Source organism: Leguminivora glycinivorella, chromosome 6, assembly GCF_023078275.1.
Source record: "Leguminivora glycinivorella isolate SPB_JAAS2020 chromosome 6, LegGlyc_1.1, whole genome shotgun sequence".
Lineage (NCBI taxonomy): Eukaryota > Metazoa > Arthropoda > Insecta > Lepidoptera > Tortricidae > Leguminivora > Leguminivora glycinivorella.
The window spans coordinates 19,302,194-19,329,135 of NC_062976.1; the positions used below are offsets into that span (position 1 = coordinate 19,302,194).

At 39.8% G+C, this 26,942-nt stretch overlaps 1 protein-coding gene across 1 annotated transcript; it reads right to left on the reverse strand.

Annotated features, from left to right (window-relative positions):
- Positions 1-16: 16 nt before the first annotated feature.
- On the reverse strand, positions 17-19,535 carry LOC125226832 (villin-like protein quail). The gene is given in 18 exon segments (XM_048130957.1): positions 17-757; positions 1,080-1,265; positions 1,348-1,454; positions 1,869-2,024; positions 2,885-3,022; positions 3,579-3,809; positions 4,287-4,380; positions 4,459-4,545; positions 5,516-5,686; positions 6,446-6,591; positions 6,740-6,890; positions 7,041-7,346; positions 7,502-7,584; positions 7,587-7,702; positions 7,954-8,162; positions 8,248-8,361; positions 16,232-16,321; positions 19,376-19,535. Coding segments are annotated over 18 exon segments (2,529 nt in total). The 5' UTR covers positions 19,406-19,535; the 3' UTR covers positions 17-643.
- Between the last annotated feature and the right edge of the window lie 7,407 nt (positions 19,536-26,942).

A 26,942-nucleotide genomic window follows, 5' to 3' on the forward strand; every position in this document is an offset into this window, starting at 1 on the left:
GTTTTATTTCGAAAATCTTAATATAAATAATTACATACAACATTAATAAAAATTGCAATAAAACAATCAATAACAACAATTTGATTACACAAAAGTTAACAATAACATCGTGAATGACTAATACAATACAATACAATAATGTTCTAGCTGTGCGATGTGGTTCCATACAATACATTAGGACCCGCAACGACGTTGCCGTGTGTGCGTAACTTCTATTCTGCTGTGAGCTTACGACTAAGTGAATACTGATATGAAAGGCGTGTTTGCGTTTGCTCCCGTTCATTATATTTGATACTATTAGCTCCGAAGAGTCCGAAGACTGTTTAAACGCGCTTTTTCTTGAATTGACTTTAACTTCCTATTGATTTACTCAAAGAAGATTTCACCTTATTGCTAGAACGGAATTGTTAGTAAAACCTAAAAGAAGGAACAACCACGAATACTAAACTTCTCAAATAGCCGCCATCGTTCTCTGCCTTCATTGAAATAAAAAAGAAAGATGTACAGTTTACCAACTTCGGTGTAGAGATAACTTCGAGTATAGAGATACTGAATGGACTGACGGATGCCAGTGCATCCAAAGCTTTCTTCATGCTATACCAACGGAAGTCGTACTAGAATCAGAGAGAACAGAGCCGTGTGCTCAGAACAGGCCAACGGATTTTTTGAGGTCCTTTTGCTTCCAGCCTGGTAGGGCGCGGAACTCGCTATACGGCATGTGGAAAGCAGACACGAAGTCGTCATGCGTCAGGTAAAGCTGGAAACAAATGTTCAGATGATCAGTGAAATGCTTAACATTTTACAACCAAGAACCCGCCTAGTGGGCACTCGTAAACTTTGCTCAGATGCCAGAGAACCCGCTAGGCGGTAGTCTGATGGTAGTGAATGCGTTAAGGTAAATAATCAATAGTGTGCGAACGGAGATGAGCTCTACTTGACGGTGGGTAAGTACCTTCTACCTTCATTACTAGTTGGCTAGCTAAGTCACTGCATTTTGCAGCGCTTTACTGAAGCGTTGTTGCTATTACTCCGACTCCGAGTTACCTCTAATTCAGTCGCTAGAAATGTCTTGCACGTACCTCCTTAGCCAACGGGTCGACGTCAGACGGCAGATGGTCTTTTGGCCCACGAAGCACCGCCAGCGGGTATTTCTCGTGCTGGTCGAAGCGGTTTGCGCTGTTGCCGCTCTGTAGTGCGCTGTTGCCACTCTGCACGATCGCTTTGCCTTCAAGGGCACTGATGATAGCGCTGAATGTCTTGTGGCCCTGTTAATGTCATTGATAAATTAAGAAAATAGCTGTACCTAGTGTAGAAACATTACTAAGAACTATAGGTATTAACATTTACCTTCCACATGGAGTGTTTCCAGTGCGGGAAAAAGCCAGTGAAGTGCGGCGGCTCCCGGCCCTGACTCAGCACGATCACCGGCGTCTCGGGATCACGGGCTGCTGGATCTGGAAGTACACATAGCTTTAACAACACGCACGATAAGTACTTTTTGACAATCATATGTTTGTGAATTGGTCGTTCTCATCCGCGGCTATATACGTACAGTCGCCGGCATAACGAAGTGATGATTTCTACACCTTGTCGCTTTTAATCATTTGACAATTTCGTATGACATTTCAACAGTACAGAAAGCATCACTTGTTTACACCGGTGACTGTACTTGCGATATTTGAGGTCCTAAGAATAGTGAGAAAGAAAAGAAGGATATTCCTACCTTGGGCGAGAGCGCGAGCGTCGTCCTTGGCGCGTCCAGCCATACGAATGCCGCCGTTTCTGGCGCCAGGTCGTATTGGCTGAACGAGGTCATCTTAACTGTAGCTACAGGTGAGAATATAGTCTAGAGCTTCGTGATATGGTACCTTGGGCGAGGTAGGCCCTCGCGAGAGCGCGAGCGTCGTCCTTGGCGCGTTGGCAGCAGTGCGCGCCCAGCCATACGAACACACTGGCGTGCGCGTCCAGTAATGCCGCTGTTTCTGGCGCCAGGTCGTATTGGCTGAACGAGATGATTTCCTCAACTGAAAATACAGCAAGTGATAAAATTACTAAATGATACAGAATTCAAAACCAAGTACACTGATTAGACTTATATTGACCGGGATATAGACCGTGATTACCTTTTTGATTTTTGTCGAGCTCCCGATATTTCGACGCAGTTGCATGCATCATGATCACGGAAAACTCAAAACTCAAGTACACTGACCTTATTTTAATACTACAATTCTTAATGGCAACGCAACCACATTGGGAGCAACCCAATGTAGTTGCGTTATCATCAAGAATTGAGAAAGACTGGTTTATATGACATAATGCAAATAAGTAAGCACAAGTATATGTCATTGTACCTACTGAAAGACCCAAGAAGTTTAATTGTGGCATTTTCGCTAGAACAATCACAAATATTTTTTTACTAAGGTAGGTAAATTTTATGTTTTTCCTACTCAGAATCACGAGCCGTTTCGATCTAGGATAAAAAATAAGAGACAAAAAAATGGTCCCAAAATTTTCTATTATTTCGCATACTTTCCACTTTGTAACCGCTGTAAAAAGTGTTTGAATAATAGTAACAAAGTGGAAAAATTAAATGTGGGACGCTTTTTTCCGCCTAGTAGGATGGAAAGGGCTCGTGATTCTGAGTAGGAAAAACATAAAATTTATCTATTTTAGAAAAAAAAGTTTTTGAATCTTTTTTCGCGAAAATGCCCTTTCATTTGTTTTGTCGAAGAGCTTCAGTTTATTGCTTTTAAGCGATTAATGCAGTCTGAACTAAAACCTTTTACCTACAACTCGTAAAATTCCGTTCCACGTAAGTTGTATCTACGGAGTCGTCTATCACTGTGCAGCGTTTAAATTATGTAATAAATCACATAGAACTTACAAGAATACTGCCCCGGAGCCCCCAGAGCCACGTAGAACAGGCGCGGCGGCAGCGGGCGCTCCATCTCCTTCAGCGGAGACGCCACCAACAGGTCGCGCCGGTCTCCGATGGCTGCCCAGAAATCTGGCTTCTCCTTGCCTGAAATTATAACTTCATTTTGCCATAATACTGTTCAACGGTGTACGCTGGAGGGGAGAGAAGATAAGTCAGCAGATGAGGTAAGTGGAGCAATAGTTGTTAAATCTCGTCGTCATGAAGATTGTTTGTAACCATGTGCCAGAACTGAGAGCGGCTGACGATGAGTATTTACAGGATATTTATTTATACCAGGTACGTAAAAAAGGTTATCTGGAAGTAGTCGGTATTTTACGATAAAACCCTCTTCTTTTGTTATCTTCTACGTTTGATACAAGAACTTCTACGAAACTTCAGGCACTTCTTCTGCTTACCAAGGCTGTTTTCCGTCCTTACATCGTGCTGTAGCAGTAGGTACTGCAAGTACAGCTGCAGCTGCAGGTACAACCCGCGTGTGCCACTCGCCATCATCACGTCGTGAGCTGTTCGGACACTTACCTGGCATGACAAGAATGACACGCGGCGCATCACACGCGAGGGTTCGCGCAGCACGTGGCACGCTCCGCACCCGCGGGTCCCACGTCAAACTTACTGACGAACGTACTGTCCTGACACTTACCTTGCATGACGAGCGTATGTTCAGCCGCGGCCATATTCTTGGCGACCTCGCGCTCATCGCCAGTAGCGTGCGCGGCGCACCACACCCACACACGCGCACCCTCACGCAGTACATAGCACGCTCCGCGACCGCGGGTCCCGCGTCGAACTTCTACTCCGCGGGCTTCGCGCGCGTACTGCCCTGAGACAAGGATGAGCGCGCGCGAAGGAGCGACCACACGACGCCCCATAGCTGGCAAATCATCAAAGAAGATAAGAATAGAGTATATTTTCATACGTCAGTGGAGTCTGACTAAATAAAGACCAGTATCAGAAGCTCTTTGCAGCTCAGCTGTAGCGCTGTGGAATCTATGGATTAATATATGAATAGGTATATGCCGATTTAAACTAACACGATCTTCACTCATATTATTAAATTAAAACGGGACTTAATCGCGTAAAACTTACGTTTTATATTTAACCCGACGTTTCGGACATGACATTACGTCCGTACAGCTAGAAGATGTTGATACAACTCCTAGCCAGTCTACCCGTGACCACGGACGTAATGTCATGTTCGAAACGTCGGGTTAAATATAAAACGTAAGTTTTACGCGATTAAGTCCCGTTTTAATTTAATAATATAGGTATATGCCGTCTGTAATTTTCGTAAGTTTTGAAACCAATAGAAAATCAAAATCTTCAACATAAGTGCATGAAAACTACTTACGATCGTAGTCTGAAGCGCTGCCGACGTAAGTGATCATGCGTCCTTTGAATATTTGCAGGAAGTGCGCCGGTTCCTTGCCTTGATAAACCCACGCCTGGAAAAAATAATTATAAATGTACGAACTTGTTCGAATCTTTATTATATGCAAAAGAAGTAATGTAAGATAATGTACCTGGACGGGAAAACGCCCCAATTTATTGTAGAGGTCTTTGGCTTCTTTAGCACCCAAATTCCTCAGATCATTTGGCGAAGAGCCACCCTGAAAGAATGGTTACTGAAGTCATAACACGTTAACTTTTAAACATTTATCTCCACAGAAATAAGCAGTATAAAAGACGATAGCTTGGAGTAAAAGCGAAGTTCGGGCCCCACTTCTGTGTGCCAACGCTATTCCATTTGCAGATGGCCTATGAATGAACTAATGCCTCACCATCAATAGACAAAGACCAGTGGTGGCCAAACTTTTTTCATTGGGGGCTAAAATATGAAGGAAGGGTCCATATTGGCTCATATAAAATTATTTGTTATAAAATTATTGTTTATACCGATTTGTGCTCCGAATGATCATTTCTCATAATTTTACTTGTCATAATTTTGTTTCATTATTATCAATAGTACTACTATCACTGTTCATAATAATCATTTAGTCGAAAATTTTTAATCATAAATTCTATACAAATATTTAATAACATTCATAATTTTGTGTTTAAGAAAATCATTCATCATAAAATTATTTAAAAAGTTCTATGAAAAACTTGTGCCATTTATAGAAGAAAATAATATAACGATAAATTATATTACTCGCAATCGTTATGATCAATAAATATATAAACATAAACATTAGTATAAAACGTATTTATGATGAATGACATTATGAACATAAGTCATTCGAAGTTACGATAGTTATTAACATAAAATTGTTATAAATAATGATCGTTATAATGTAAAATTGTATGAGAAACATTTTCGGACTACCAATAATCTATATAACAATTTTATATGAACTTTGGCGCACCCATGAAGGAATTTTAGAGGCGGGCCACACCAAAAATGCATTTTTACTACAGTGCTGGGCTGCTGGCCATATCACTACATTTGAACGGACCGGTGGTGGGCCCGCGGGCCGTGCTTTGCCCACCACTAGAGTCGACAATCACATGGACGGTGGGTAACACAGCAGCGCTGCTACGGACGCTCTAGTCATCAAATCTAACTCCTGACAGACTCACCATCCAGTAATAGAGAATAGACTGGTCGCCAGTCGGCGCGTGGTAGGTGTACAGCACAACATAGCAGTCTCGGTCGTAGAACACTGCAGCCTGTGGACGCTCCACTTCTATGAGTCCATTCTGAACGCGCCACACACGTAGTGCTCCTGACCCGTCGTCTGGAAGCTGCGCCTGGATGGACAAGCGTAAGTTTATTAATAAAATCTTCTACTAATAATACAGCTACATTTGTAAAGCGTTGTAGAAAAATTCATACGTAGGGCAATAGAGAGATCTCTCTCCCAGGCATATTTGTTGCTGCTGCTGACCGATTGACTAGCACGTTATCTATTCGCGGATCAGCAAAGTAATCTTTTTGATTTTGATTATTGACAGGGTTTTTTTTTTTTTTTTTCTCTTTATTTAGAAACAAACAGTCATATACAAGAAATAACAGAAAATAAGCAACAAAAAACCAGACCTATAGTTTCCTTAATTGCACATAAGAATTACGAAGCTAATACTTTACATACAAAAGAAATTGTTTTGTAAAGATAACAGTGTTTGTTTTTTATTAAGTATTATTATTATTTTGTACTCAATCAAATGCATTAAGTAATTTTGTCCAACAGAGTATCAATACTATATTGACATGTAAAGAAAAACAAAACGGAAAAAAATTAAAGATGTAAAAATGTGGGCGCCTATACAACATTAAGAAAAGCATGCTTTGAACCATTCAAATAATATATATAGGTGTATGATATATTTGTATATTAATTATTATCTAAATGCTTGCTTAAGTGAAATTGTTGTACAGTTAAATATATCCATGCTCTTTAGCCATGGTATACCATGCGTTACCATGATATGTAAGAAAAATACAGTATAAGTTTGGTATGTTTGTTGTAAAACGGTGAGTTATAGGTTACGTCTCTTATGAGTTATTACCTCGGCTGCAAGCCACGCATTTGATGCCAGACTGACGGCATCGAGTCGTGTTGTAGCAGACCGAGCGACTCGCACGCGATTGTCGCGGCGTTTGTCGCACCAGCGCCAATCGTGGAACAACGCAGCGAACTCCAGTGGCTCGCGCCCTATTAAAAGTAATGGAAGATTTTTTCAAATTGGAAGACTTTTGACTAGAAATCTAATCATGACTTTAACAGAGGTTCCACAACATTAGACAAAAAATATTTTTGCGGTTTTAGATGATTGCATATAAAATTAAATTAGAAGTTGAACCTGCAGCGGTGACAGACACGGGGCCTACGTGGCGTCGAGCGCGAGCGAGGCCTCGAGCTGCAGCGAGGGCGCCACGGCTCGTAGATGGTCCAGCCGACGGGCCTACCCAGGCCCAAACGCCGCGGCTACCGGCATCCACGATGTAAACTCCCTGGAAAATTCAAAGGTTCTGTACTCATTTCCCATTTGCTAACATATGAATTACCGTTTAGTAGGTAGGTACATCTATCAGGCAATCCCAAAAGATCAACAAAACGGCCCACTGGTAAAACACCTACTGATTATCAATCCAAAAACTTACATCATCAGTCAAATCCTCCCTAAACAATGGCGCCCGCTTGACCTCCTCAAGCCGTGCTGCCGGTCGCTGCGACGGAGTGGTGATAGGAGCGACGCGCGGCGGCTGCGTCGCTCGGTACAGACGAGCTGGTCGCGGCGGCTCTGCAGGCGGAGTAGCGGGGCGCACGGAACGCGCGCGCAGTTCTAGAAGTGCGTCGAGCAGAGCGCGGTCAGCAGGTGGAAGGGTCTGCTCGTAGCCGTCGTGCGCGATGGCGATGCGACGGGCTGTCATGCCTTTGTCGGCGCCCCGAGCCATGCGGTATGCGATCTAAAGAAAAAACTTACATTTAAATACGCTAGAAGACTGGGGCGATAGCCAAAGAAGCTAAGTGTGGAGATTGCTATTTCACGACAAAATCTGGGGAATTTGTTGAATCATACAAGTAACAGTAAATGAGACGCTACCCAGAATGTTGTGCGTACCTTAGCACCAAACATCTTCTCGATCAAGTTGGCCGCACGACCTAGCCACAGCACGAGCAACGAAGCCGTATCGAGCACGAAGACCCATCAGCCGCGAGTTGGGACCAAGATACCGGGTCCAGTTGGAGGAGCACAGGGCGGCGCCCGCGCACGCGGTACAGGCGCGCTCCGCCGTTCAGGTTGCAGCCGCTTCGCAGGATTCTGGAACAATCATTTATAGTTTATCTTTAGCTGCTATCAGCTATCTCAGCGCCATTATATCAATGCACCAAGCTAAAATTAAAGTTAAAATTTAGTTTAATTTACACTGTTCGCCGGTTGACTTGACAAGGGAAGAAGAAGATACTGTTTTTCAAATATACCATAGAATGAAAGACAGCAGTCCTGGACCGCCTGAGAGAATCCTTGGTGGCGGCCTCTAGGTGTGTTAAAGTTGCCAATATTTCACGAACCTGATTCCATCACGGAAGTACGACAGCAGCCTAGGGGACTCCTTGGTGGCAGCCTCGCGGTGTATGACAGTGGGCACGGCCAGATAAGCCGCCAGCTGGGTCCCGCGGCGGAGCGCTAAGGCCGCTAGGGCTCCACAGCGCTCGCCTGCCCACGCGTGGATGTGGCGTTCAGCGCATTCTGTGCTGCCGTTCTCTTTGACTTCTTTACGCTGTAAATGTAAAAATATATGACAATTTTCCAAGACACGGTACTGAGGTCAGTGTTTTAATGTTTATGAAGTCAGTTCCACTTACAATAACATCTGGGCCCGCTGGCTGGCCAGGCATCGACGAGGAATACACTAAATAGGCTTCTCCATCGTAGAAGGTACCGTAGTGGGTCCGCGGAAGCATTTCCGTGCCCGATTCCTGCATCGAAAATAGTTATATTATTCTAGTGAATACTTAATCTTACTAAAGATCAACACCTAGGTGGAGTTACTGTATATTTGGGTGTTTAGTGGGTATCTTAATCTACTGGTATGAAATGAAAATAACGCTTCAAGAAAGCCTTAAGCTGAGTTTACACCAGCAAGTTATTGCTGCAAGTTTTGAAACAGAGTATATGCAAGAAAGAGATGCAGATATTTGCCACTCACTCTTACCCATAGTGGCATCTCAAAACTTGCAGCAATAACTTGCTGGTGTAAACTCAGCTTTACATGTCCATTTGTTTGATGCACTTGCGTAATCATGACATTGATATGCATCGTGTAATTCAAGTACGAGTAGACTGACCATTGAAAGTGAAATGCAGTTATGTCCCTCATTAGGCTACAAATGACCAGTCATCCGTACCGGCGATTAAACTTGCAGTGTCTGTGAGACGTGAGTCACAGAAGGGCACAATTCCAAAATGTTTGTGAACACTCGTGACATTACGAATCTCGTAACTTAGCTAACATGTGCCATACCATTATCTTCTTTAATACTTCTCCCACTGTGGTCATTAGGTTGTAGTGGCGTCTGGTGAAAATTTCTGCTAGGCAACACCAAAGCAAAAAGAAACCTACCTTCAACATTAGGTACTTTACTAGTAATCAATATTAGGCAAGCCGGTGGAAATCGGCTTGTATATGGACCAGCCGCTGCTGTTAGGTTGTACATATTAGCAAATAACAACAGTAATTGGAACAGTTCACAAAGTAAATAAGTAGCAAATCGAAATTGAAAATACATTTGGCCGAAGTGTGCCTTATCTTATAGAAAGCGTTGAGCTAAAAAGTATTCAATTAAAAGTCAAATTCAACTAAATTTAACTCATTCACAACAACCACAGGCTTAATTAACTTCGTGAGTAAAACATTTCATAATAAGATATTCTAATTGCCTCCGTTTTCTCCAAATGCAATTTAGATCAAAAGCTGAGGCGGTGATTTAAGTTGATTACGGTGCAGAGAAAATATAATGCCCGTGGGCTACGCGAGTGCATTCATGCATACGGCGCGATCTTGTCACGCGCGTGTCGTGAGTTTTCACGAAAACTCATTTTTTATCCAGGCACTTTCGACAGTTTATCTCATAGCTCAATGATTATAAATAATTAATGGTTTGTTTTGTTTATTTACATTAGTCTGCAAACACTGTCTAGTTTACGAGACTTGTTTAGTTGGCTAGACGCGGAAATTTTAAATGTCGTAAGGGACATTCTGTCCTATACTAAATATTGCATAGAAATCAGAAAAAAATCGTTATCAGCCTGTTCTATTTATTTTAATCTTGATACGGCTTCTAATAACGGAGTTATGAGATGAAAACAGTTTGTCCGACATAATAATTCGATAATGTCCGACATAAAATTTTAAACTTTAGGAAGTTACGACAAACTTTGTCGTAACTTCCTAAACTTTAAAATTTCACGATTATTGCACATTATCTTATACTATTAAACGAGCAATTCTTGTATATTTATTTATTTATTTATTTATTTATTTATATATACCGACGATCTCGGAAACCGCTCTAACGATCTCGGAAACCGCTCTAACGATTTCGCTGAAATTTGTTTTGTGGGGGTTTTCGGGGTGAAAAATTCGGTCTAATGTACGCAGATAATTTTAAATCGGAACTTTTTTTTTGTTTTTGTAATTGCGTGAGGGCTAATGCCGTCTTTATAAACGTTGGAGCCGTTGGAGGTTACTTTATAAATGTATGTATACGCGATTAAGTCCTTCAGTAATAATCTACACCGTGTTTTTATTGAATTCCGTTAATTTTAAGGGAAGCTTCCGTTAATTTTAAATCGACACGAGTTACGAATTTCCTTTTCGCATGTGTATCGTACGACGTTTTTCAGTACAGATAACCCTCCGAAGTTTCGACCTGGCATATCATGAACCACTTCTCGCTCTAGTGCGTAAAAAAAACCATCTGTGCACTCAGCTAGATGGCGCTAATATTAATATTTGACATTTTAACACATATCAAGCTAATAATATGGGCCAAATTGTCAAAACTGAGGTTCAAAAGTTTTAAGCCTGTGTCAAGAGATGGCAGTCTATGCACTGTGATTAACACATTTTACTTCGACAGTAACTCTCTTTCTCTATAATACTCGATCCTCTTTGCTTGACACTAACTTGAATGTTATTCTTAAGGGTCGCTCACACTGATTAATTAATTTGTTATGTATGAAAATGATGAAACATTTTTTTCGAATTTAACTAAAAGTGATATACAGTGTGGTTCCTAATAAAGAAACTAACGACGTGTCGAATTTAACGGAAAACAAAAAAACACGGTGTATAAAGTCTAGTCCAGACTGTTAAATGTTTTCTTGCTTTCTTGGTCACGGCCGGCGACCACGGCGGCCGACAAGCTGTATTGTACCATCTATCTACAATTGTACATTATATTGATCACTCTTAGATCTTACTACAACGTAATATGTTCCATATCAGGAGTTTTGCGTCACTTTACATTTCACGATGCTGCGATAATGCCGCACGCTTGACTGGCTCTTACGGCACAGTGATAAATGCTATATTTGCATGAAATGAAACTCTATCATAAATAGGTATTATCAGATTTTGTAGACGAAGATTCTCGTGATTATGACTCAACAAGTTACAGTTGCTTTTGCTGAAGACTTTTTAAATCAATAACTACCTATGAGCTGACTACGAGTATAAAACCAGAGTACTTAAAACTAACCTGAACCTGCCTGCTGAAAAAGCTAGTTAGCTACATAAATATTTGGAATTTTGGACACTCAATTTACTCTGTAAAAATCGTGAATGTAGAGTATTGTCTTCTGTGACAGTTTTTTTTAATACTACGTCGGTGGCAAAGAAGCATAGGTACGGTCCGCCTGATCGAAAGCGGTAACCTATAGACGCCACGGCACGGCACGGCTTTCTGTCTGTGACAGTTTTCAAAGTTTTGTAAATTGTGGTGCGTTGCATTTTAATTGGGTGCTTATGTTTTTAGGGACAGCCATTATGTGTGCAGTTTTGTTACGGTTAGCAATATGGCAACGTAATGAAATAGCGTAGTGTGGTGGTGGTATCGGTTATAAACCAAATCTCAAAACAGTTCACTGATTGCAAGCAGTGCGAATGCGGTTCGTAGGTTTGTGCTTTGAGAGTAAATATCGGGAGATTAGCGTGACAATTACTGCTTCTATGTATCTAAAGTCTGTCTAAACGTTCCCATGATGCGATTTAGATAATCCACATTAGCAATAGCAAGTAGCAACGCGCATTGCGCGCGACCAACGAGCGTGCCGCTGCCGCATCGCCCGCTAGTTAGCATGCATCTCGCTGCAATTTATGCTGCACTCGGCTAACTGTACACTTTCTCTTGCAACTCTATGTATTTCACGTCAGGAAGTCTCCGCTTGAAATGACACTAATTGCATTAAAATTCAAAGTAAGATAACAGTTTGCTAATACATTTATTGGTTTATTATTTCAAACAGTAAATTGTAACGACTAAATCGTGTGCACAATCTGTATCGAACGTGTGACTCGCATATCTCACAGGCTTACGCCATCGCGCCAGACTTAATGACTTCTTCACACAAAAGGTACTAATATAAGCCAATTTACAACTTGCGCAAGAGAAATGAAGATTATGATAAAATCACGATCGGTTTTCCATTGTGCAGTCGTGATAACGCCAAAGAATGGATCTACAGCCATTGATACTTTAACCGATATTTTATAGTGTGTCTAAATAAAATGTAGTGTAAGTAATAAAAATTTACGATGCGAATGATCGTGTTCATGATATAACTTACTATCCAATTATCTATAAAATAACTTAGTTACCTTTGTCTTTTTTGTACGTTTACCTAATGTGTTCGAAAGCGTCCAATTTTCCCCAATTGCATTATTTAAATAATTTCATACCTGTGTACGGAAACACAATCATTTGTGGTATGTTGGTATTCAAAACAACGCCTTTCTATCCGCTGACCTTTCACACGACTCCGCGGTTACGATGGTTCGTCAAAAATGTTTTTTTGTTCAATGTATCTAAGTAGTTCTCACGAAAAATTTGCTAAAGCGAGCTATAACCTAAATGTGTTGACATTCACTCTATTGTTATTTTTTATTAATTAAGATTTTTGAGATTAAGTCGCTAACGTACACTATTAAAGTGACAGGAAGAAGATAATTACGGTTTTTGAGCGAGAACCCTCTCATTGTTATAATTAACCGTTTCCGTTGGGCGCGGATAACGGCACTCGAGCGATTTGATCGGAAACGTCTAGAGCTATTGCAGCCGTTGGACCTAATCTATTTTTGCAACTGTAAAATCTGTAAATGGTAATTTTTTGCGGGTCTATAATGAAAAAAAATCAGCAAGCTATAGGTACTCACTCACCTAGGTATGAATCTTTATATTTTAAAGTTGAAGTGTGATGTTTATATGTAGGCTTAGGATAGGCTGGTAGGCATATGTTGTAGGCATGGCATGGCTGATAAGCTGCTGAATAATTTTTTAGAAAAACAACCGCCGCTTTTGGGGTTCTGGTGAAAGGTACATCCGAATGTTGGATTATGTAGAAATGTGCAGGTATTTTTTAAAACTGCTTTTAATGGAAATCAATGATTATTTGATGGAAACACAAATGAATATACGTATACAGTTAAGGTTTGAAGAGTTTCCTCAATTCCTCATGAATCCGATATCCGATTATAAGAAATCGAGCTTGACAAAATTTTAAAACTCAATATGTAAGCATAACCAGGGCCGACTCACTCCGCGATTCTATCGTCGCGCTACAAGTACATGCTGGCGGCCGCGAGTTCGCGGACTAATCAGGGGTGGCGCGCGTTCTCACGGAGCGCACTTCGCACTTTTTATTGTTACTTTACGTCGCGAGTTTTTTTTTTAAGGTTCATATGCGATGTCCGCGTGTGAATGACTAATAATGTTTAGAGTTAGACATCATGAATAGAATAGGACAATCATACACAGATCTAATATTGATTAAGTTCAACTAGGCTTGTGATGTTGGGACCAATAGTTATTTGTTATACAAGGGGGCAAAGTTGTATTTTGACGCCGAGTGTGGAATTGAAAAACGAGCAAGTGAAAGGATTATATAGTTGAACCACGAGCGAAGCGAGTGGTTCGAGAATAGAATCCTGAACTTGCGAGTTTTTTAACACATGAGAAGTAAAATACATTTGCACCCGAGTGTAACACAAAATTTTTCCCCTCATACAACGCAAAAAATGCATTTATCACTGCTTCCAGCAGTTCCACAGGTGGTAAATCATCTTTATTACTAGATTCACCTACTTTTATCAATTTTAAAGCAGTTATTTTGACTTTATTCAAGGTCAAATTACTTTACCCACTAGTGGATAAAATGCGTTTTTATCCGCTGGTACTAAAGGACAAAACACGTGTTTCCGAGCTAGTGAGGGAAAAAAATATATAAATACTGTATGTATATATATACCTGGAAAGTACCTAAGACTTGAATATAATAGTATAACATTTTATCTGAGTATAATCCATAGGCAACCCTATCGCCCGACGCTGCGCACGTGCGGCTCGTTTCCATAACAAAGGAACAAATCTCCTAAAAAATAAAATGTGACTGTTCTGAACTTAAATGCATGCTGTTCCTATAAAAATACGAAAGTCACTATAAGTGTGCCGTTCTGATTTGAGGAGTTCCGTTCTGATCATCATCGAAAAGTCCACTGTACCAAATGTCACTGTTCTGAATGTAAACGAAAGCTGTTCTTATAAAAATACCAAAGTCACTATAAGTGTGCCGTTCTGATTTGATCGGAGTTCCGTTCTGATCATCATCGGAAAGTCCACTGCACCAAATGTCACTGTTCTGAATGTAAACGCAAGCTGTTCCTTTAAAAACACAAAAATCACCATATGTATGACTTTCAGATTTGAGGAGTTCCCTCGATTTCTCCAGGATTCCATCATCAGAACAGGGTTCTGATAAAAATGGGACCAATCTGTATACATACATTGAATTAAAAAAATTTTTTTTCATAATCGGTCCAGTAACAACGGAAATATCGTGGAACAGACATTAAAAAAAAAAAAAGTAAAACATACAGATGAATTGAGAACCACCTTGCTTGAGATTTGGGGCGGCGGTTAAAAAAGCATACGTACCTATTTGTAAAATTTTCTACTCCCGAACTGTTATTCGTCATTTACAGGGTCGTGCATAGATCTTTAAAACCCTACTTAAAAGTCTATTGCCCAAAGCCAGCGTCCACCGGCTTCCGCGCACGCGCGCAGTATTGAAAAAACTGAAAGCGCATTGTTTGGCTCTGTAACCATGGCAACGCATGATTATATTATAACGATACAGCGCGCGTGCGCGTGCCCGGGAATGCTAAAGGCAGCTGAGCTGACAGTGCAAACCTTTGCGTCAAAATACAGGAAACAGTGTGAATTTGACGAAAGTTATTCAAGAAAACTATTAAAAACTAAGTGCATGGTCGTAGAAAAGTAAATTCTCCGCGTAAGCTTCATGATCCTATAAGGTTTGGTAAGTGTTTAAGTGCCATAGGTATACTAACCATACCTACTTGTTTAATAAGGCTGTAAATAGTCGTAGTGGCTTGACTTTATGACTTGGCTAACATTTTAGACACTACATCATTTAAATACTTCAGGCAAACCATCATCAGATGATATCAAGCATCAGGCAAACCATCATCCGCCATCTAAATTTGCCCAAACCGCCCATAGTAAAAGGTAGTCGTATCTCAAATTACCCACGTGAGGTGAATGACAAGTGAAGCATTAGGCGTGCGTGATAGGTCAGGTGACTTATCTGGCTACATTATTGTTAGAGAAAACGTTATTATTTAGAAAACAGTAATGGCCTGCATGGGGTATTTGAATGAAAGAAAGGTTTACCTACGAATTTGCTGATTATATAGTTATTTGTTATACAAGGGGGCAAAGTTGTATTTTAACGCCGAGTGTGGAATTGAAAAACGAACAAGTGAAAGGATTCTATAGTTGAACCAAGAGCGAAGCGAGTGGTTCGAGAATAGAATCCTGAACTTGCGAGTTTTTTAACACACGAGAAGTAAAATACATTTGCACCCGAGTGTAACACAAAACTTTTCCCCTCATTATAGCGAGGAAACTACAACGCAAAAAATGCGTTTATCACTGCTTCCAGTAGTTCCACAGGTGGTAAATCATCTTTATTACTAGATTCACCTACTTTTATCAATTTTAAAGCAGTTAATTTGACTTTATTCAAGGTCAAATTACTTTACCCACTAGTGGATAAAATGCGTTTTTACCCGCTGGTATTAAAGGACAAAACACGTGTTTCCGAGCTAGTGAGGGGAAAAAGATATTACGTACATTACGGTAAGTCATCATCCTCCTTGAGTTACCTTGGCATTTGCCACGGCTCATTGAAGCCAGGGGTCCGCTTTGACAACTAATCCCAAGATTTGGCGTAGGCACTAGTTTTACGAAAGCGATCTGACCTTCCAACCCGAAGGGTAACTAGACCTTATTGGAATTAGTCCGGTTTCCTCACGATGTTATCCTTCACCAAAAAGCGACTGGCAAATATCAAATGACATTTCGCACATAGTTCCGAAAAACTTATTGGTACGAGCCGGGGATTTTACCCGTAAAACACAATAGTATTTTAGTATGGATACAATTACCCTAAAAGTTATCTAATTACATTTCTTATGTCATGACCTATACTAACCAACGTAAAGAGATTCGCCCGTATTAGATTTACATACTGTATTTCTGGAATACTTACGGCGACCCTCCAGATGATGAAGGCTGTGTGGTCGCGCGGCACGGTCCGAAACGCCGCCTCCGCGACCCGAGTGCTCCCGCCATCTTCATCCTGTCACCACAAACATAAGCTGTTTAATAAAATTCCTTTTCTCAAACATGCAATGAAATATTGTCTTTACGTTCCTTAAAATGGGCTGGGAAGTATCGCTTTTTGGGCGCAACAACTCGAGAGGACTGTAAAGGGATTTCATTTAAGTATTTTTTAGGCCTAGGCCTGCAAAGTAACTTTTTTTTATTAAAATATTGTCCTTTAGAGCATTTTTTTTTATTTCATTGTATGTTTGAGAAAAGCACTATACATGCCTCGGCGTGAAAACGGATTCCCGTACGTATATACCCACTTGGCCGGAAATCCTCATTTTCCCGGCCTCTGATGTAATGTACTATTCCAGAGGTTAAGGAAATAAAAAGGCTTGGAAACTAATACTCAAAGGTAATTAAATATGTCTTATAGAACAGATTTCCATACGAATACATTATTTTTAAACGCTAATTGAGTGCAGTTTTTGGTAGATACGTTTATATACACGGGGGCAAAGTTGTATTTTAACGCCGAGTGTGGAATTGAGAAAAGAGCAAGTGAAAGGATTCTATAGTTGAACCACGAGCGAAGCGAGTGGTTCGAGAATAGAATCCTGAACTTGCAAGTTTTTTAACACACGAGAAATAAAATACATTTGCACCAGAGTGTAACACAAAACTTTTCCCCTTACTATAGCGAGGAAACTACAACGCAAAAAATGCGTTTATCACTGCTTCCAGTAGTTCCACAGATGGTAAATCATCTTCATCACTAGATTCACCCACTTTTATTAATTTTAAAGCACAAAATTTGACTATATTCAAGGTCAAATTACTTTATCCACTAGTGGATAAAATGCGTTTTTACCTGCTGGTATTAAAGGACAAAACAGGTGTTTCCGAGCCAGTGAGGCGAAAAATTAATATCCTATCTTAGATGAAGTGTATGTACTTACATATCATTATTGTATGCCTAAATTAAACCTAAACATTTACACTACGTACATAATTCTGCCCATTCAACAAGGTTCGACGGGGTGTTATAAGTTTGACGTGTCGGTCTGTGTATGTGTCTGTCTGTGGCATCGTAGCTCCCGAACGTATGAACCGATTTTGATGTAATTTTGTTTGTTTGAAAGCTTTTTCAAAATTTTAATTTTGTGGTTAGGTTATTGGTACGAAAGTTACGAACCCTGCCTAAAAACTTGAAATGTTTAATCATGATGTAGATACTTATGTAAATAACTAATAAATAATAATATGTCGTTAGTGACCTACAGCAAAACAATCTAGATAATAGGTACTATGGACTTTCAAGTTAGGTACAGATGTAAGTAATGTAGGGTGGGTCTTCTTGGACAATAGTTAGGCTAATGTATTAAGAAAGGGTGCGTCCAATGCTATGGGAGTGCCCCTGGATCAATTCTATGTACCAGAGCCTTCGTAATGGAAGAATACGTTTTTGTGGCTAACTTGGCTATCTTTACAAAGGATCGGGGTCATCTGGGAGCGGTTAACAGTTGTCTATTTACTATTTAGACTACCTACTGTAATTAAATATACTTACTCAAGTTAAGTACTTATACTCACCTTATTCAACACAAATCAGAGCAGTTCTGAGTATTGAAATCTACCCACGGTACAGTACATTCCAGTCAAAATATCTGTCCTCTTGCGTTGCCGTAGTTGAGTAAAAACTAATGTTTAAGTATTTTCCCCTCACTAGCTCGGAAACACGTGTTTTGTCCTTTAATACCAGCGGGTAAAAACGCATTTTATCCACTAGTGGGTAAAGTAATTTGACCTTGAATAAAGTTAAATTAACTGATTTAAAATTGATAATAGTAGGTGAATCTAGTAATAAAGATGATTTACCACCTGTGGAACTACCGGAAGCAGTGATAAACGCATTTTTTGCGGTGTAGTTTCCTCGCTACAGTGAGGGGAAAAGTTTTGTGTTACACTCGGGTGCAAATGTATTTTACTTCTCGTGTGTTAAAAAACTCGCAAGTTCAGGATTCTATTCTCGAACCACTCGCTTCGCTCGTGGTTCAACTATAGAATCCTTTCACTTGCTCGTTTTTCAATTCCACACTCGGCGTTAAAATACAACTTTGCCCCCTTGTATAACAAATAACTATTACCTCATGACCCAATGGTCGGGTGTTAATTGCGATTCAGAATCTATGCTGAGTTGCACCAACGAAAATGGAGGGTTAACCCGCCATTTTATATAGAACTAGCTTTTGCCGGCGGCTTCGCTCTCGTTAGAAAGAGACAAAAAGTAGCCTATGTCACTCTCCATCCCTTCAACTATCTTCACTTAAAAAATCACGTCAATTCGTCGCTCCGTTTTGCCGTGAAAGACGGACAAACAAACAGACACACACACTTTCCCATTTATGGATTTGATAGATGACTATCCCCTAACCCTGAGTTAAGTGATTGGTGCAAGTGAGCCTAAAATGTGTAAGGTCTCTGAGATATTAGGTGCTTACTCAAGAAAAATACATACATACATACATACTATCACGCCTGTATCCCATGAAGGGGTAAGCAGAGCACATGAAACTTCTCAAGTTTCAGTGCCACTCTTGGCAAATTGAAAGAAAACGAAACTGTGACATTGCAGTGACAGGTTGCCAGCCTCTCGCCTACGCCACAATTTGACCCTCAAGAAAAATGTTAATAGCAAAATCTTTGCTGGACTAATTAATGCCATCTAATAGTTAATATTTGTGAACTAAACCATGTCTTGACCAGGAGGTGATTATCTCAAGAAAAATGTGAATAGTGCGATTCAGGTTCTTTGCTAACTGAAAAACGCCATCTAGTGTTACATTCGTAAATCAAATAAGATTGTAAGTCTGAGGTCATTATTTCAAGTAGAATATTAATAGCACGATTCAAGATTATTACAAGTAAGTATATACTTACTACCTTAGATTGTGAAATACAAACCATAAATAATAAAATTAATTACAAAATAACACCAAGCAGCATATCTATTCGCATAAACATCTTCACTATGCTAATTCCACTATCATCCCTTAGAACACAACACTTGACATTAAAACATTACTTGGTCAGCGCCAATCTCCAGGATATGCATTTCCGTGTATGGTCAGGACCCAGGGCCCGCTCCCATCACCGCGCCACACTCCCAGATCGCGAAGACTAGATTTGTAAACACTGGAACTTTATCTACAACCCAGGCGACCGCAATGCTCACACACTCTCTGCGCACTAACCGCCGGCCAGCGAATAATGTGAAAAAAGAAAATTGTTTCACGCTTCTTGCGCTGACGCTTAATAAAATGGAGAATACATTAATTCCCGCGAAAGTCTAGGCGGGACGTACGTCCGATTGATTGGTGGCCGCTATCACGGTTTCATCTGGCTTCGACAGCTGTCTTAACTCACTCAATTATTAGAAGTAATGAACGACAAATTACTCGTTACCACGATTAGATTGTTTTGCGGGGCGATTCTCGAATTCCAGTTTGCGTTTAAACATCTCGATCATTGAGGAACGTGTAAGAATTTTGATTCCTATGAGATGAGTTAGGCACGTACTTAAGTATCAATTTTACTCTTGAGTGTATTGAAATATAAAATTCAAAAGTCTGTATTTTCGTATTATAACGTTAACCTCATAATTATGATGACGACAAGTAAGTGTGAAAGAATGGTAATTTTGATCTTATTCAAAGTGTGTACCTAGAGATACGTTTTAATAATTCACTTATTGGTAGCAGGTACGTATGTTTCAACTTTCAGTTTCAGACCCCATGATAAACATCTTACTTGGGTTTTTGTTATTTATGCCGAGGTAGTAGGTTATACCTTACACTGTATCTCTGTTCAACAACGGAGCCATAAATCGCCAACTTTGTTTAGCGCAATTTAATTTATTCGCGCACGTTCCACAACTTAATCAAAACAACAAAATTCATAAAGCACACCAATTAAAATAGTTTTTCCACAATGCATGCAAGATACCCAACCTGATATTCATCCATCCACGTCTTGTGTTATCTCACTTTCTTATTTACTTGGTTTCACGGAATGCATAAACTTCACAAGCCACAGTAACGGGGGCCCCAGGCTCGCATACACTGCCACTGGGCTGGAGGACTATGGGATTTTGCGATTATTCCACCGACTGACCATAGCCGAGCAGTCATATAAGGTTAACCAGTGTATCTTGAACTTCGACTTCCAAAAACTATGGTATAGTTCTTGTACCACTTCTACTGGTTGGCCGGCACTGGACAATAATCATGGCCAGGATACACGCTCGGACGCGCACTTTGTGCTCTTCGACATTAGCTCATTCACTTTCGTTTATAATTTTGGATTTGTAACGTCCGTAAACACAATGATGTGACAACAAAACAATACATGAGGTAAATACTTGCCAAATTGCGATGTGAGTAATGTATTAGCTGTCTACCCGCAAAAAATACATTCTTGATGGAAACATAAACATGATATTTTACTTGTGTCTGTAAAACAATGCTTAATACATACTGCGTCTCGGAGACTGAAGCTATTCAGGTAGACACGAAATTGATTAGCCAAATAAGTTTTCCCCTCACTAGCTCGGAAACACGTGTTTTATCCTTTAATACCAGCGGGTAAAAACGCATTTTATCCACTAGTGGGTAAAGTAATTTGACCTTGAATATAGTCAAATTAACTGCTTTATCTTGTTATTCAATTATCTTGTCAAAAAAGTGCAGGCCGTTTTTCGAGACATGCGTCGCTTAATGACATTATCCGTCGGTCCCTTGCAACCATCAATGTGCCTGCTCTCCTTGAGCCGACTGGCATAATCAGAGATGATGGCAAGAGGCCTGATGGAGTGTCCTTGGTCCCTTGGAGTATGGGACGAATGTTAGTGTGGGATGCTACCTGCGTAGACACATTGGCACCGTCTCACCTCCAACGGACCAAGATAAAAGCGGGCGCAGCGGCAGAAAGTGCCGAAATTTTGAAACGTAATAAATACAAAAGTCTTGGCAAAGAATACCTTTTTGTACCCTTTGGTGTAGAAACTCTAGGTCCATGGGGCCCCAGCGCGAACAAGTTGTTCACAGAAATCGCGAAGCGTCTGGTTGAGGTAACTGGTGACCGAAGAGCTGGCGACTTCCTCGCACAACGTATCAGCATTGCGATACAGCGAGGAAATGTCGCCAGTATCCTTGGTACAATGCCTCAAGGGCCTATTTTAGACATTAGCTAGCTTTTAAGTTTAGTCTTAGTTTCTTATATAATTATGTAAATATGTTCATGTAAATAAAGAGATAGCCCTTCAGGTGGCGGAGCTACAAGTTGCATAGGGGATAAGTGGCACGGTCGTTTTATAAAACATTCCGTTAAGTGGCAGGCGCCGGGAGCCGGACTCTGGGAAAAACAAGCCGATAAGTGGCAAGGACCGGCTCCCGGACCCCGTGCGACGATATACCTAAATATATAAATAAAACCTTCTAAAACTGTATCTAGCTTCCTCACACTTGCACGAACCATTCGTCACTAAACAAGGACGGCATTCAGTAAAGGTCCAACACCCTCAACTTCAAAACAGCTTGAAATATGACCCAATTTGATTGGACCAACCGCCTGCCATATTTGAGACACGTGTTTAAAAACCGTCTTTTTTGCAAAAATTGTACTGTAATATGTTAAAAAAAGGGATATAAGTGTAAATAAATGTATATTTAAGTCCCTGAATTACTTTTTTATACAATTTACTGTTCGTTTTCCTAAATAAAGTTACTTTAATACATGGAAGTGGAAAACGTAGCCACCTGATATTTGATCGAGTCTAGCAAAATTCACATAAATGGAATGTATTTTTTTGCTATGGAATGATTTTAGCCGTTTCATAATGAATCCAGTGATATATGGTTTATGCACAACATCCCTACACTTTTTGAGAAATTATAATTTTTGTAACACAAGTGACATTCGCGATGACCACCCGTGAGGGCCCCGCCACTCAAGGGTAAACTTTTTCTGTCATTTTATCGGTATCCTTGCCACTCAACAGCTTTTTATTTCAAGTCCGGCTCCCGGTTACCTGCCACTTTACGTGCGGTCGGCTCCCGGATTTCGCCACCTGAAGGGATAATCACTGCTTTAAAATTGATAAAAGTAGATGAATCAAGTAATGAAGATGATTTACCACCTGTGGAATTACTGGAAGCAGTGATAAACGCCTTTTTTGCGTTGTAGTTTCTTCGCTATAGTGAGGGGAAAAGTTTTGTGTTACACACGGGTGCAAATGTATTTTTCCCCTCACTAGCTCGGAAACACGTGTTTTGTCCTTTAATACCAGCGGGTAAAAACGCATTTTATCCACTAGTGGGTAAAGTAATTTGACCTTGAATAAAGTCAAATAAACTGCTTTAAAATTGATAAAATTAGTTGAATCTAGTGATAAGGATGATTTACCACCTGTGGAACTACTTGGAAGCGGTGATAAACGCATTTTTTGCGTTGTAGTTTCCTCGCTATAGTGAGGGGAAAAGTTTTGTGTTACACGAATTTAAAGTTGTCGCAACTTCAGGATTCTATTCTCGAACCACTCGCTTCGCTCGTGGTTCAACTATAGAATCCTTTCACTTGCTCGTTTTTCAATTCCACACTCGGCGTTAAAATACAACTTTGCCCCCTTGTATAACAAATAACTATTACTTCTCGTGTATTGAAAAACTCGCTAAGTTCAGGATTCTATTCTCGAACCACCCGCTTCGCTCGTGGTTCAACTATAGAATCCTTTCACTTGCTCGTTTTTCAATTACACACTCGGCGTTAAAATACAACTTTGACCCCTTGTATAACAAATAACTATTATACCTGTCTAATCTATCTATGGATGATGAATGTATTGAAATTCAAAATGCAAAGTTTACATGTAAATGTTAGTGAGCGTCAGGACCCCTGGACCACTACAGATATTTGATGTTTAGTACATACTAAAATTTAGTACCTATTTGATACTATTTGGTACCTGAGTACATATATTTGGTACCTCCACTGATATCGAAAAATCGAGCGAATAAAGTGGCCAGACATTCTGACGTCAGGATGTCTGGACCATTTTTGGTTTACATAGTTCTAGATAACACTACTAATTGATATCTTAGTCAATATTTACTACCTATTTGGTACCTGTCAATATATTTTTTTCAAATTTTTTTGGCGTACCAGAAAAAAGTTATGAAGGAATTTAAAGTTGTGAGCCCAGCCGTGGCGTTGAAGTATGTAGCGCCTGTCAAAAGAATAGAGGCAAATCCGCCTGCCCTCCTGCGCGTCAACTTAAATAGGGATTTATTTTTAGGCACTCGCACATCATCTCTACTGACTAGTGGCATTAATATACTTATAGTCGAAATATAAAAGTAATTAGTGTAATTACACTAGTTTTCCATTTTCCTCCTGAGAAAACCTCCTACAGTCTCAAGAACGTCTAATGTCATGTCATGTCCCTGAGAGACATCTCGGAGAAATTTGTAAATCAGTTTACCCCTGACAGCCGGTCATTTTTGCGACTGTTCAGCAGCTGTAGAGCTGTATGGCAGATTTGGCGGCATTGTGGTTGTAGGTACTGATAGTAGATGATTGATTTGATGTTTGTATTTATTCTTAATTCATAATTGGCACTAATCGATGCAAAAAACAAATGTTACCGAAAGCAGTGGTTTATTTATATGATAAACCCCTATAACGGAGCTCGTGGACCATAGACTGGTCCACATCATCAAAATACATCCTATATACCAATATTACCAATGACGCTGTTAATTATAACAGTTTATGCTATTTCCCCCCTAGAATTTGCCCAACTGTTGCCACGTGTTTAGGTCTCTCAGGAGGAAAATGGAAAACTAGTGTAATTACACTAATTACTTTTATATTTCGACTATATTAATGCCACTAGTCAGTAATAGAGATGATGTGCGAGTGCCTAAAACTAAATTCCTATTTAAGTTGACGCGCGCAGGAGGGCAGGCGGATTTGCCTCTATACTTTTGACAGGCGCTACATACTTCAACGGCACGGCCGGGCTCACAACTTTAAATTCCGTCATAACTTTTTTCTGGTACGCCAAAAAAAATTGAAAAAAATATATTGACAGGTACCAAATAGGTAGTAAATATTGACTAAGATATCAATTAGTAGTGTTGTCTAGAACTATGTAAACCAAAAATGGTCCAGACATCCTGACGTCAGAATGTCTGGCCACTTTATTCGCTCGATTTTTCGATATCAGTGGAGGTACCAAATATATGTACTCAGGTACCAAATAGGTACTAAATTTTAGTATGTACTAAACATCAAATATCTCCAGGGGTCCTGACTCCTGACGCTCACAAATGTTATCTACCCCTAAACTATTATCCAATTTAATTAGGTATGATCGCTTCATGCGATAAGAAGAAGAAGCTCTGCACGGGAAGCATGGTCGCGCGATAGATGATAAAATATCAGGCCGAACCTATCACACTTACAAATAGTGCGATAGGGACGGCCTGCTATTTTATCGTCTATCGCGCGACCATGCTTCCCGTGTTGCTCTCAAACCTAAGTCTATTCTATAATAGGTACTTAGGTCGTTTGAATCAGCCCAATCAGCATTAAGGGAATGAAGGAGAAGAAGAAGTTGCTTTAAACGTTTAATTTTTTAATTTCAATGACATTATGAGTTAATACATGACATTTTAGTCATTGCCAAGGATTAGAGTATTATTATCAAGACTATAATTGTAGTTTTCTTGTTAAAATTTGATTTATGTTTATTTAAAAGAAGATTTTTGACTGGGAAATTATGACGTTTAGGCCTGATTTAGACGGCGTGCGAACTCGCATGTTAGATTTTGAATTTTGATAAGACAGACTACAAATGCGGGCTGTTGAGGTCACATACAATTTTTCACAGCTATCCAATATCGCAATCTAATAAAACTCGTCTACGAGTTCTCGTACCGTCTAAATGGGCCCTTACTTACTCATTGACTTACTTTATAGCGTTTAACATTTTCATTGTCTACCTACAAACATTTTCATTTGGGTATCGAAATCGCCGCCAACTTACGCCGTGGCTTGCGTGGGCGACGGCGATGCGACGCATACGAAATCAAACCTTATCGATATGGAAGTATGAGACGCGACGGCGACGGTCGCGCGACGGTCGCGCGACCGTCGCCCACGCAAGACACGGCGATAGCATGGCCTGCCTATTTGTTTCTACTTAGGTATTACGATGACTGGCAAAGTTACCGCCCCAGATTGTTTGCATTTGCCGTTACTACACCTACACAATACCGGGCGTGATGTGTTCCTGCTCAAATTGATTCGATACAGGCGATACAGCACGGTTGAGTAGCCAGCAAAAAACGACCTTGCTTTTGTATTGCTATTGTAAACTTCGTTACGATTTGAATGCAACGGTATCGGATTATTTGATTTGACCTCTTAAAGATGAGAATTTTATCCTGCAGTCGGTGAGAATTCAACTACCAGCATCTACCATATTTAAATGCTCATGGAAAAAAAACAATTCTTTACTTTGAGTTGCTTTGAGGTTGTGCTCTGGCAGGCACTACATTATTTACCAACTTTTTCTTTCTCTTTTAGTTGGACGTTTAGGGTCATAATCCCAAGATTTTTTTAAAACGTGATTCAGGGATTATGTTTCACTGAACATTACTATCTAGCTAGAGTATTTAGTGATCAATTTGTGAAGTGAGCATGAAGCCCATGCGTGAGGGCTTTCATGTTAAAAATAGTGCAATCGCAGCCGAGCGCTCGATCATACCGTGTGTGGTATCAAATTAAAGGGCTTTGCGAGTAGTTTATAAATATATATCACATTATAGGACTTTTTCTACTTGGTCTAACAACATTTGAGAAAATGTCCAAAAGTGGTAATAATTGTACCGGTGAAGGCTCGTTTTCAAAAAATTTGCAAAAATCAATAATAGCAATTTATAATCACTAAGGCATAACAGCAATTTAAGTAAACGTTGCAGATTAATTTAGTACAAAACTTACTTCGATGTGATGTAGATTTTCAAAGAAATTGTCACTTACTTTTAAGTAATTTCTGAAAAAAATTGAATTCGCCTTAGGCTAGTTTACTCTTTTTCAAAAACTTAAAATAAAAATCTAGTCTGAAATGATTGTGGTACAGGATATACAAATTATAAATTTACCCGTTTTAATATTCAAAATTGTCCAAATTTTACAAATAAGATCGACTGATTCAGCTCTATACGTGCGTTTTTCTAAACGTCCATTAGAGAAAAATTCATAATTAATTTAGTGAGTTAGTTTTCAAAAATCCAGTCTTATAAAAATCAAGATAATAGTATGCTCTAACTGGAACTTGAATTAAATAAATCTATTGGATAACGGAAAGTGTAGTATTTCACCGACTAAAACTATCAATTTTACATTCTTTTGACGTTTTTTTTGAAAGCAGCCTTAATATAGCGCGATTCAGGAATTTTATGACATTGTACAGCGCCATCTAGTCTTCAATTCAGGAATTAAATATTAAAACCATGGGTATTTTAGTCATTTTAGTGTAGAAAAAACTTAAGGCTGCTTTCAAAAAAAACGTCAAAAGAATGTAAAAT